Here is a 12,905-nt window from a genome sequence, read left to right on the forward strand (position 1 = left end):
TGTGACCACAAGACACCCAATGATGAGGCATACCTGTCTCTGTCAATGATATACATAAAATTTCATTAATGGACAAAATATCACTAAATAAGTTTAACAACCACTGCTGACAGTGGCGAATCAAGGGAAGGGTTCTGTGGGTTTTACCCCCCCTTTTTTTATTGGAGGATAATGCATTTGAATGGGGACATATGCCTTATGGTTGGAATCCCCGCCTTAAAAATGCCTAGATCCGCCCCTGGCTAATGTCTTTTCAAATGAAGGTCGACTCAAGACAGCTAGAATTTTCTAAAACGAAATGTTGGAAAGCATGAATGTGTATACTGAACGTAACCCTTAATATGAATTTTCAGTTAAACAATAAAACAAATACTTTAGTTTAAAAGAAACATATAATCCCTTGAACCATTCTGACCCCAGAGTTCACATGATACTGTTCCCAACTTTAAAAACTTTGAAGTGGTTTTCTAACTGTTGTAAACCTTATGATGACCTGTACCCATAATTTGACCAATAAGAATATTCAAGCTGATATTCTCAGTCAAGTAGTGAACCTAACACCTTTTCTCTCGTTCGCTGGGTTAACTCGCCCATAATAAATCACAGGTAAACATAACACCTATAATCACCTTGTACATTTATTTGTTTACCTGATTTATTTGATTAAATAACACAAACAAAACTAGTAGAGACAAACAAAAAACAACTTGGATGTATTGTAATGGGTATTTGAAATAATTAAATAATTGTCTGAAATAATGTTAGGGTTATAATCTGTATTACATAACAAAATTTTTAGAATTTGCGATTTGATGTTAATCGATTTAAGGCTTTTGATTGAAAATTCAGGAATACATTTATATTAATTCTGATTTCTGATAATAGCTAAATGATGAAAACTATAAAAGAGGTTCAGTTCCATTATTTAAAGAAAGAGCATGATGATAATTAAGTCTAGATTCCTTTATATTTCAACAGAACTGATAAAGAAAATATTACTTTCTGCTGTAACTAGAAAGAAAGGCCTGCAAGTAACTTAATCAAATTTGAACTCTGAATCAAATAACTTGCTCGTCTTTAATGCTATGCATATTCTTGTTTTCTTAACAAAATTCCATCTATTTTCCTAAATCTTGCAGTAAAGGCATTCTTGATTCTCTAAGAGTTGGATCTCGACTACCTGATATGCATTTAATTGAATAAATCCAAAGATATATATCAATGTAAATGTATTATGTTTTATACTTTCATGTGATTTTTACTTATATGTGCAGGCTGTACTTCTACAACATTTGGTCTCTGGTTATTTCAGTTGCAATTATATGTGACCACACTTATTTTCATATGGTAAAAAAACTGAAATTCCAAAATTTTAGGCTTGAACAGAACATTAAGTTGCTTAGTATATATTTATGTATTTGTAGGAATCTGAATTATTATATAAAGACGTAAATGGTGATCTCTTACAAATCAAACATGTGAAAATAGACTGAGAAACATGATGCCCAAACACTTCCCCTGGGGTAATATTCTACAATATGTTCCAAGGACAAAATCAACAATTTTTCTCACAGGGCCACTTCATGATCAGTATTTACCATGAATGTGAATTTTATAAGTCACATATAAAAACATTGTACATATAAACTTTACAAAAACCATAAGACAGACCTTGGCAAGAAATCAGAAATTAAAACAGATATAACCTTTATACCTCTATTAATCACTAAGACTATTACATTGAGTTGTTGACAATATTCAAAAGGAAAGTAGACCATATAACTTTCATTTTCTTCTGACCAATCAGATGACAGAAAATCAATATGGAGTTGATAAAAAATATGCCAGATATTACTGACCCTGACCTTGAGCATTATTAATAAATGATCCTGTTTAAAACAAGCTGGACATATTTATGAATGCTCCTTTTTCCATCATTTACATTACTCATGTTACTCATTTGAAATGCTACTTTGCTTTTTATTTTCATTACCGGTATATGTCGGAAACTGAATTTGAATGCTACTTTTACTTCTATCATAGCAGTTACTGCCAGATGTTAATGCTAATTTGGTTTACATATCCATTATTTTTGCTACTAATAGATTTGAAAACCCACTTATGCTTAAATATTTATTATAAAATTTGTTATTTCTTGATTTGAATTCTACTTTAATTCATTAGTTATTGACACAAGAGTGAGAGAGCTAATAATAGTTCTTTGCACATGTATATTTCCAATTTCCAAATTGCAGATACAAATAATTTTTATATGATACAAAGTTGTCCAACTTCTTTCTTGTCATAACATAGAAGTAATGTACTACAGTGACTTTAAGAAGCAAACAATCGCTTGATAAACCAAATTTCCCTCTGATCAAAACAGGATTTTGCTTTAAGTACAACTACAAAGGCCATTGAGTCTGGCAAATAAACTGGGAAAAGTTGCAATTCAAGTAAGATGAACCTGTTCCAGATGGCATTAATTGTGATGAGACTATGAGAGTTTGTTTTTTTTATTCAGATACACTAACTGAATTGACAGTAGCAACTGTTTTATCATATAAATTTTTGAAATATGTGAATCTATAAATAATATTGAAACATCATAAACGCGGCTTTTATACACATAAGGAAATAAAAAGCTTCCAGACTATGGACTAATAACTGATAAGGACCCTCGGAGTCTTACTAAGTACATTAGAGGTTTATCTACAATAATATCAAATAAGAGGAAAAGTCATTTGTCAAAATATCTATATAATTTCAGAATTTCAATAAAAACAGAATTTGATGTCCGTCAATTTTTGCCGCATGAAATGTCATAACATATGATTGATAGAGTGATAACAATGTTATTATCGTTCTAATAAAGAGTTGTTTTCATCTGTTCATTGTAACATATCTACCGGGAGAGATATATCTTTTATCTATCAAGTAAATTAGAATCGTCTATAATATGTATTGAGTACTTGTATAATGTATAGCTAAGGTAGATATGAAAGTCTTGTTCATGCCTATGTATACATGAGTACAATGAATTTTAGAAAAGAAAAAAAATCTTCCATTTGGTCCAATTTTCTCAGGAAAAGTAAAAGTTCATGTTTATGAATGTCATTTATGTTTTGTTTTAGCAAAATCCACCATTACATGTCAAATTATTTAAATGAAGAAAATTACCACAGGCCAAAAGTCATTTCATGAACGTAGCTACGTACCATGTGCAAATGCAGATGGGGGTGCCTTATGCATTTGATTACAGTCAAGAAATTGTTATAACCAAATCAGATGTCACGTCACTTGGTCAAATATAATGCCGTACTATTTGACCTGAGTCAAATCTTTAATGAATGGAAAGACCGAAATTGAAAAGACACCACTTGGTCAAACATAAGGTCAAAAGTGTTTAACCAATCAGGCAAAAAGACCCCCACTACCATATATACAGATATTTCAGTGCATGTTAAGTTCATCAAGAGCTTATGATTGCTTTCATGACCATTACTTTTTAAACACATTAAAAATGTCCTCTTAAAAGTTCAATGAGAGCTGACGATTGCTTTCGTGACCATTACTTTTCAAACACATAAAAAATGTCCTCTTAAAAGTTTAACGAAATTATTTTAACGAATTAGCTACCACAGATACGTTTGAGCACGACAAATTAAGTCATTAAAGAAGACAAATTATAAGAAACTTCAGTCAATGGATAAGTCAACCAATGTTAAATTTTATGGTCTTGTGGTTTTCTTTGAACTAAGGACTAGTTTTTCTCACACATGTAAAGTTTTTATGTTTGGTGTAAATTATAATCACTGTGTCAAACAGCCTGAATCTAATCAATTTTACAGTGTTTGCCATACAATTTTTTTTCTATTTTTTTTCACTGTTTACCTCAAAAACGTATTAAAAAAATACTATAACTTTTTTTTCAAAAAAAAAATATATATATTATATTAAAATATATCTGTTAAAATACTTAATAGTAACTTGTGTATTCCCTATACAATGAAATCTGCATTCTTTTAATCCCAATGCACACAAAAAAAAATAATAATTTAGTAAGTATCATTTTTATCTTATCATATGATTTTTGCAGTGTCAATGCACTTTTGAAAATATATCAAAATCTCATTATTTATTATGATCTTAAGCATGTTAAGAACTACAACATCAGAAAGTTACATTTCAAGTATACTGAAGAATTTCTATCTCAAAACATTGACATATATTGGGTTGCATTCATAAATTTTATCTTGCAATGGTTCAACTATATCTGTGGCATAAGTCTCTTCTTTCAATTAAGCTCATGAAAGCATGTATATTCTAAGCATCAAATTTAAAGTCTCATTCCCCCCAAAAAACTTATTAAATGTTACCCCAAAAAATGTATTTGAAGTTTAGCTACAATGCATGCCTAAATATATCATGAACCAAGTACTATCAATATGTAAATTTATCAAGCATTAAAATCAGGAAAAAGGACAATCTTAAAATTCCTAATTTTCTTTGCACATGTAGGTCAATTTTTTTACTTATCAGTCTATATGTCAGATGGCCAATTTTGATCTTCATAACTTATACATTATGTATGTAGGTATATCATATTTACAGGTAAAAATGTGTCAATAAGATCACTTTCAATGCAGATATAATATATACTTGGTGTGGAAAGGCATTCAATTTTTATACAAAACATTCAATAGATTTCTAATTCAAATTCATTTATCATTTATAAACATATATATAAACGTGGGTGTCTTGTGTAACATTTGCAAAAAAAGTTGGTGAAACATGTTGCAATCTTGAGAAAATAGACGTTGTAAATATATGTTAACTCTTGATCTGAAAATTATTCTACTGGAAAAGGGATATTTTCTGCGAGAGCAAGAAGTTGAAAATGGTCACGAGTCATTCCCATTGAGAGGGAGAAGTTGCCAAAATGGTCATTCTATGAGGAAATTCTTAAGTTTGAATTATTTATTTTGATTGAACTTAATATATACAAGAATAAATTTAACAATGAAATTCAGTAGTTTTATTATATCTATTGAGACTAAACAGTTAACAAATTTCCCCTGTCAATGTTATTTTCGTCAAGGAACCAAATTTGTTTGGTTTGTTTTCTAAGACATTTAATTGCCTTCATTCAAATAATTTTATGGGACTCTTCAGTTAATTTTCCTTGGCATGTAGGGTTTCAAAAAACAGCAGTGGCAGATCCAGGGGGGGGTTCCGGGGGTTGGAACCCCCCCCTTTTTTTTGGCCGATCAATGCATTTGAATGGGAGCATATAGTTGGAACCCCCCTTTACTCTGGGTTGGGAACCCCCCCTTTTTAAAATGGCTGGATCCGCCACTGAACAGTACAAATTAAGATTTCCATATATATATAAGATGTGGTATAAGCAATGATACAGACAACTCTCCATCCAAAAAACAATTTATAAAAGTAAACCATTATAGGTCAAAGTACAGCATCAACACAAAACCTTGGCTGATACCCCGAACAGTAAGCTATAAAAGGCCCAAAAAAATAAATTCGACAGAAATCAATTCTAACAGCATAATTAATATAATGCATGCTTAGAATGTTCATTTGCAATTCCCCCCCCTTCTCCTTTACAGACATAATCTGAATGGAATTGTTTAGTCAGTGTAACTTGAAATACCAGGGTTTCTGTTACATATAAACACCAATCCTTTAAACTATCAACCACAAATTTCATTCAAATACATAACACCTCATCAAACTTTAAACAAAATTAGAAATTATGGAATTTAAAATCCAAACAAGCTAGCGGGTATTTTTTCAGTTAATAAATTGTAAATCAAGCACGTCCGATTTCATACATGATCATACAAGCATTCAACATAGATAAGATTCACACATCTAAATCTACTGGGTTTAAGCTTATTGACAAAGAATATTTTCCCCTTTAATGAATTCTGGAATTTGAAAGTAGAAAAGGATTTATTTTTAAATCAATTTTTACTATGAAGTTAAAAAACTTTTTTTCAAAAACCGCAGGATAAAAGAGATTCCTATCCTTATATGCATATCTGTATCATCTTTACCTAATATGTAAACACTCTATTTAAAATAAACATATAAAAACACTTGAAATTTGAATGGATTTTAAAATGTATATGCATTAATCTTGTTCTTATTATCATATTTCTTTTCTTCAAGGTTACATACATAATGCAGACATAAACAATAAGCTTTCCATATCATTATGTCAAATATATATATACCATAACAATGTATAAATGTTTAAAAAGGTCCCAACATAGGACAAAGGGGGGGTCTAACTATATGTCCCCATTCAAATGCATTGATTGTCCAAAAAAAGGGGGGTTCCAACCCCCTGACCCCTGAACCTCTCAATTTAAGGCTCCTTACAAATTATCGACAATTTAGGTAGAATGATATCGATTGATCCAATTCATTACAATACCCCTTAGGTTGCATACCAAATTGAAGACAGGACTATGTTGACCCGGACAAACTAGTGTGTTATTGATACTTTACTAATCCTTTCAACTGACGTAGCGTTTACTTTACTAATCCCTTTCCAAATATTACCCTGAAATATTTATGTCACCCAACATTTTTCAACTTGAATATATAGGATTGTTTATAAGTATTCATTGTAATATAAATTGTGATTTATACTGTCTTGTAAAAAGAAGAAAAAGTGCCCTTTTTATTCAAAGTGCATTGACTCATCTCCTGTTTTATTGCACTTTGAATTTGAATTTAAAATTTCAACTTGATTTAATGCTCTTTCATGAAAAAAAATATCCTTTTTATTTATATTTGCTTGACTCTACTTCTAGTTTATTGCATTTTTCATTTGAATGTAAAATTTCAACATGATTTAATGCTCACTCTCACAAAAAAAGAAAAAAATCCCTTTTAATTCCCATATTTGCTGACTCAAAGTGCAATGACTTTACTTCAGTTTTATTGCACTTTTAATTTGTATGTATATTTCAAGTGTTTATTGTCGTTCTTCAGTTCTGCTTTAAGGAATAAATTTCAAACGTAGGTCAAATACAAGTTGTGCCAATATTTGCCTTTCTAAATAAACATGTTCTGCAATTTTTACATTTTTAGGGATTTGAAGTGCATTTATTATACTCCTTCATATGTACTAAGATGATAAAAAGTATTTACCCAGCACCCACTATAAATTCACTTACAAGATATGTGACCAAAAGGGTCAGTTTACTGTCACAGTATATCTATGAAAAACAAATAGATATGGGGTAAGATGTCAATGAGACAGGAACTCTGTCATAGATATAAGATGTGGTATTAAGTGCCAATGAGACAACTCTCCATCCAAGTCACAATTCATAAAAGTTGACAATTATAGGTCAAAGTACAGTCTTCAATATGAATTGATTGATTGTTGCTTGCTGAATGTCCAGTGGCAAATATTTCATGCATGTTCAGGACGATCTTCAACATGGAGTGTAAAACGATTCAAACGGGAAAACATGCCTGTCCTTCTTAACCTGTATACTGGTAATCTTTCAAAAACAGAAATAATCTCCTATATATCTAATTTGTACTTCTGGTTTCAAGAAATACAAACTGTCAAATGAGCGCAATAATAGATATATATGGTTTAGAAAATGGAAAAAACTGTTTGATCTAAACTTAATATATATATATATATAGTAAGTTCCTCATCCAGATAGGATCAGGTAGGGACATGCAACAAACAAAATGCTTCTCAGAAAAGTGGATTTTCTTATTAAATCCAATTGGCAAACCCATACCTGCCAACTTTTTAAAATGGCCGCCATGGGGGTTAAAAACCTTAAAATTTTTATTCTTATACTCCCATGTGTAATTTTGCCACCCAAAATACATATGTATAATGAACAATAGTGACAATAGTTTGTCTAGACAGAAATCATGCATCTATTACGCATGTATGCACCTCAACTACAACAATACTAAAATGTGCAATATTTGTATGCACATGTATTTTCTGTCCTTTTATAATAATTTTATAATCACAAACTTCCATGTATAGTACTGCACTAATATTTGTTTTTGAACTTTTAAGCATAATAATGTCACAGAAAAAAAGCCTTAAAGAGGGATGAAAGATACCTGAGCGACAAGCATGCATTGTGAAATATATGGATTTTGGGTACAGTTATTGTTCATGCAATTGTATATAACTTTGCTCTTTGGACTTCCAATTCAATTTTCTTTTCCAATTTTCAAAATATTTAAGTTTTTATGTCATTTAAATGAGACACATTATCAATTCCAACTTTCATGTTTAAAAAATCATGCAAACCCGTAACACTCATTGATTCAAGAAAAATGCATTGAAACTGGGTGTTCAAGCTTTTACATCAAATTTAGTTAATTCTTCATTTATATCTTGTGACTAATATACCTACCTGTAATTTCATTTTCATTTAGCTTAAAGGTGAGTTTTAAAACCAAAAATATAGGAATATTTATATATTATTTACGATCAAATTCTTACGTATTGTATTCCCTAATTCGGTTTGACGGAGAAGTTTGAAAGCAATTATATACCTGAATGGAAGATTGTTTGGTTCAAATAGCGCCACAATTATCAATACTTCATTACATATATTAAATAAAGAAAATTTTGTTTGTACTTCATGACATCTTTTCAAATGAGCGAAACAGAAAGAATTATTAAACATTTCCATTACATTGTGGGACACGCTTCTTAGATTTCTAATTTTAAACACCCATAACACCAGAGTGCTATAAAACATGATAATTCATGAATGAAAAATGTATCAAAATTAAAAGACTTCAAATGATATTTTAATCATCTGAACATCCCAAAACTGCTTATCTTTTTTTTTAGCAGACTGCACTCTAGTATTACTCATAAGCAAATGCAGATACTTTAAAATCACTTGGATACAAAATAATATTTGGACAGTCATCTTAACATGTATAACATTGGCAACATCTTTTAAAACTCTTTTTCAATAAATTGTTATCGCATCATATTGCCATTTTTTTTAATGAAATATTTACCACTGGATATCAAGATCTCAACAATTAAAATCAATCAATCAATCAAATAATAGTTTTCTATCAAGATCCATGTCATGTTGTTTTTTTTCAATTGAACTAAAATTCTGTCTTTGTCTTTTGTATTGTTATCCTCTCCTTTTAACTCTTATTTTAGCAAATATATTCAAACATGTTCATCAAAAATAAAATCTCAACCTTTAATATTTAAGCTAGCGTTACTACAGCGGCATTTTTGAATGAGTCTCTTATCTCCCAAGCTTGGTATTAATGCTAAAACTAAAATGAATAACAGTTTATCTTTTTGAAAAAAAAACCAACAATTTAAGATAAGTTACAATCAAATAAAACTCATCAAAAGTTACATAAACCAAACCTGTATGTTGATAGCAACATACAATTTTTGAAAAAATTTAAGAATGTTTAAGTTTCAAGTTTGATTCATTTGACCTACAGGATATTTTGAATTTAAAATCAATTATTTATTACATAATTTCATAAATCCAGTTAAGTGTGATCAAAGGATCTATTGATAATATTTTTATAAACTATACTGTCTTTTGATTATGAATAAATTTTAACTTTTTCAGAATTGTAAATAACAATTCTAATGGCTTTTCACAATGAGCATGATGAGTAGATAATGTAATTGGAATTATGATTTTATTTTAAAATTATATAAAAGAAGATGTGGTATGATTTCCAATGAGACAACTCTCCACAAGAGACCAAATGACCCAGAAATTAACAACTATAGGTCACTGTACATGTAAGTCCATATGTGTCAATTGAATAAATAACTAAAAAATAACATATTAAATGTAAATTTCATTTGACATGGTCAGTATATATCAACAATAAAAATCGATTAAATGGACGTTTGTCATGTCAGTTTCGATCAATCGTTCTGTAAACTTATCTATAATTTAATCAGAATTAAGTTATTGACAAGTTCGCTCCTAAACAAGTTCATTAGGCGATGAAAATTGTATCAAAGACCACCATCAATTGTCAACTCTGGAATCGGAAATGAAGTTACATGTATGGACAAGATTCTAAGTATTGTCTTCGTAAATATAATCTCTAATCAAAGAGAATCGGACAATTGTGTCATTCAAACAGAAACCAATGACCGTTCGTAACAGTATTGTTTATTCTTGCAATACCATTATAAAAGAGGGTTTCAATAATCTGATTATGTCGTTAATAAATGGATTTTTCAGTGAAAATGATTTGCAAATCAATAGATGTCCGTTTCATGAAAGATGTTTTTCCCCTTTTATTAAGTTTTTATCTGTTTAATCTAGAAATTTTTGTATTTGTTCTCTCAATGTGTTAGTGTCATGAAAGAAAGAGGAAAGCTGTGTTTAAATGTAGATAAACTTTTCTCATGTTATAATATTGATTTCTAAGACATAGAATTGTATAGTACACCAAGCACAACTTTTTAATTCTATTGAGATTTGAAACAGATTCCTTAATTCTTTTCTTTTATTTTTGGAGTGGAACAGACATTGAAAATGGGAAGATTAAAAGAAAACTTTTTAATACAGATGAGATTTCACACAGATTCTTTTCTATCTTTTTATTTCTGGAGTGGAACAGACTCAGAGACATTTGTAAATGGGGAGATTCGTAGACAACCTTTTAATACTGACAAGATTTCAAGCAGATTCTTTTTCTTTTCTTTTTATTTTTGGAGTGGAACATAACATTGTCGATTAAAAGATGGAGTTTTAAACATTGTCGAGATTTGAATCATCATTCCTTTTCTTTGACATTTTATTTTCTGAATGAACCGATACCTAGGGAGATTAAAAAAGATAGAAACCACAAACTGTAATGCCATCCTCTACAAGATTTTAAGTGCACATTGGACTAAGACAAGTGCAATTTTGTAACAATATCATTTAAAATCTTTTTATCTTAAGATAAAATAGTAATTCAACCTGACAAGTCTTTGTTGAAGATTGAGTGAAGGCCATAAGGGTGAAGGCCATAAGGGTGAAGGCCATAAGGATGACTGAGAATATCAAAGAGCAATTCTGAGAAGTAAAACAAAAAATTGTTCACAAATATTCCTAGGTCCTGCACCTAGTACCTTTTAACGGAGTTAGATTACATGTGTTTTAATTGCATTTACATGTACCAATAAAACTTATAATATATATAAAAATAACGAGATGTGGTATGATTGCCAATGAGACAAATTTCTACCATTTGTCTACCAGAGACCAAATGAAATAGAAGTTAACAACTATAGGACACAGTATGGCCTTCAACAATGTGCAAAAGTTTAAACTCATACCACATAGTCCACTATAAAAGGATTAATGTTGGATTTCTCTATAAAATTGTTGCTAATGTGGTCCTCATGACATGGCAGGCTTTTTTAAAGCTTTCTATATACATTACAGTGTGTTTTTTTTTTTATACATAACAAGTTTGGACAGTGACTTATGGTTGTCGACATCTTTGTCTTTTGTTTTCTATTGGAAAGTTGTCTCTTTAGCAATCACTCCACATCTCCTTATCTTTATATTTAGTATTACCATTAAAAAAAATTTCAGATACGGTATGCAACTCATACTATTTGAAACAATTGTATAACCTAGTCATATTGGTATGTTGCGTAGCTTCATCTAATATACCAGTGCAGAACTGCTACTGTTTAAATGCCGTAACAAAATCTATTGGCACAACCCAAGGTAGTAAGACATTGGCAAACTTCCTTTTAAACCCCTTACATGTGCATTTTTCTTAATCTACATTTGTATCAACCAGAGGGGAAAAGGAGGGGGGCAAATGGAAGTCTTTCTAGGACATTACCTGCCCAACACCTACCTTAGATAATAAATGCGTCCTTGTTCTGCCACCAATTTTGCCTCCCACTCGTCAGGTAGTTCATTGTTAATCCTTTGCAGTATATTATCACAACACGACATAGTGATGGCATAGTCGGAGTTTACTTTGTCAATCATATGTTAGCCTTGACATACAGATGACATACTTAATATTCCAATGCCTTACATATAGATACAGCTACAACTTAAAATCCAAAAAGAAAATTCCTACAATATAGAAAAGAATCTGATTTTGAAAAGTTTGCAAAATGAAAATCTTAAGGTATTAAAATAAATAGCCTTTCGAATATACATATAAAATGACCCCAAAAAACAGATGTTATAAATATTACATGTAGGTTATTTCCAAAGACATTCTTTTAAAAATCTCCTATTCATTCATTTCATTATATCCAGGTCTGCCTAAGGGGAGGATTTGCATTGTAAGTCTCAATTGCTATACAAATCCTTGGTCTGAGTGAGTGAGCCTAATTAATGTCTTAATTACAAGTAAGCTTTTATGTAAACTTCAAAGGTGTTGGCAACTTGCTGTCTCCTTGGTATACTTTTTGACACTAAATATTTAAAATCACAAGAACTTTATCATACACTTACATTTTTAGTACATGACATAGTAGCAACACATGTACAACATGTACAATAAGAGAGTCATTTATAACTATATAATAATAATTACTGCAAACTAAGATAACATCAAGAAATCATAAAAAATCTGATGGATAACTGGATATGAGTATAGTTAAAAAAATAAGTAAAGTGTACCTGTTCCAAGAAAGTTTACCTCAAATTAACTTGTTAGAATAGGATATCCCAAAACATGTACTATATCCACTTAATTTCTTATCTATTAAACTTTTTTCCAGTATTGTCACTCAGTAAGCCTGCTTCAATTTTTCTTGGCTTATGAAAACATCAAACACCTTCCAATCCAATCAACATGATCAACTTATTCAGGTAACAATTAAAGCTGTCCCCTCTTTAAATCAGCTG

General features: G+C 30.3%; 1 protein-coding gene across 7 annotated transcripts in view; it reads right to left on the reverse strand.

Annotated features, from left to right (window-relative positions):
• The window catches only part of LOC143042320 (uncharacterized), a 98,481-nt gene that overhangs the window by 85,064 nt on the left and 512 nt on the right, over positions 1-12,905 (reverse strand). For all 7 annotated transcript variants that reach the window (XM_076214593.1, XM_076214597.1, XM_076214596.1 and 4 more), the window contains exon 2: positions 11,896-12,122. In XM_076214593.1, coding sequence (XP_076070708.1) covers positions 11,896-12,032 — 137 coding nt within the window. In that variant the 5' untranslated portion in view covers positions 12,033-12,122. The remainder of the gene's footprint in view (positions 1-11,895; positions 12,123-12,905) is intronic.

The sequence above is a fragment of the Mytilus galloprovincialis genome, chromosome 8 (genome assembly GCF_965363235.1).
Source record: "Mytilus galloprovincialis chromosome 8, xbMytGall1.hap1.1, whole genome shotgun sequence".
In the NCBI taxonomy this organism is placed as follows: Eukaryota; Metazoa; Mollusca; class Bivalvia; order Mytilida; family Mytilidae; genus Mytilus; species Mytilus galloprovincialis.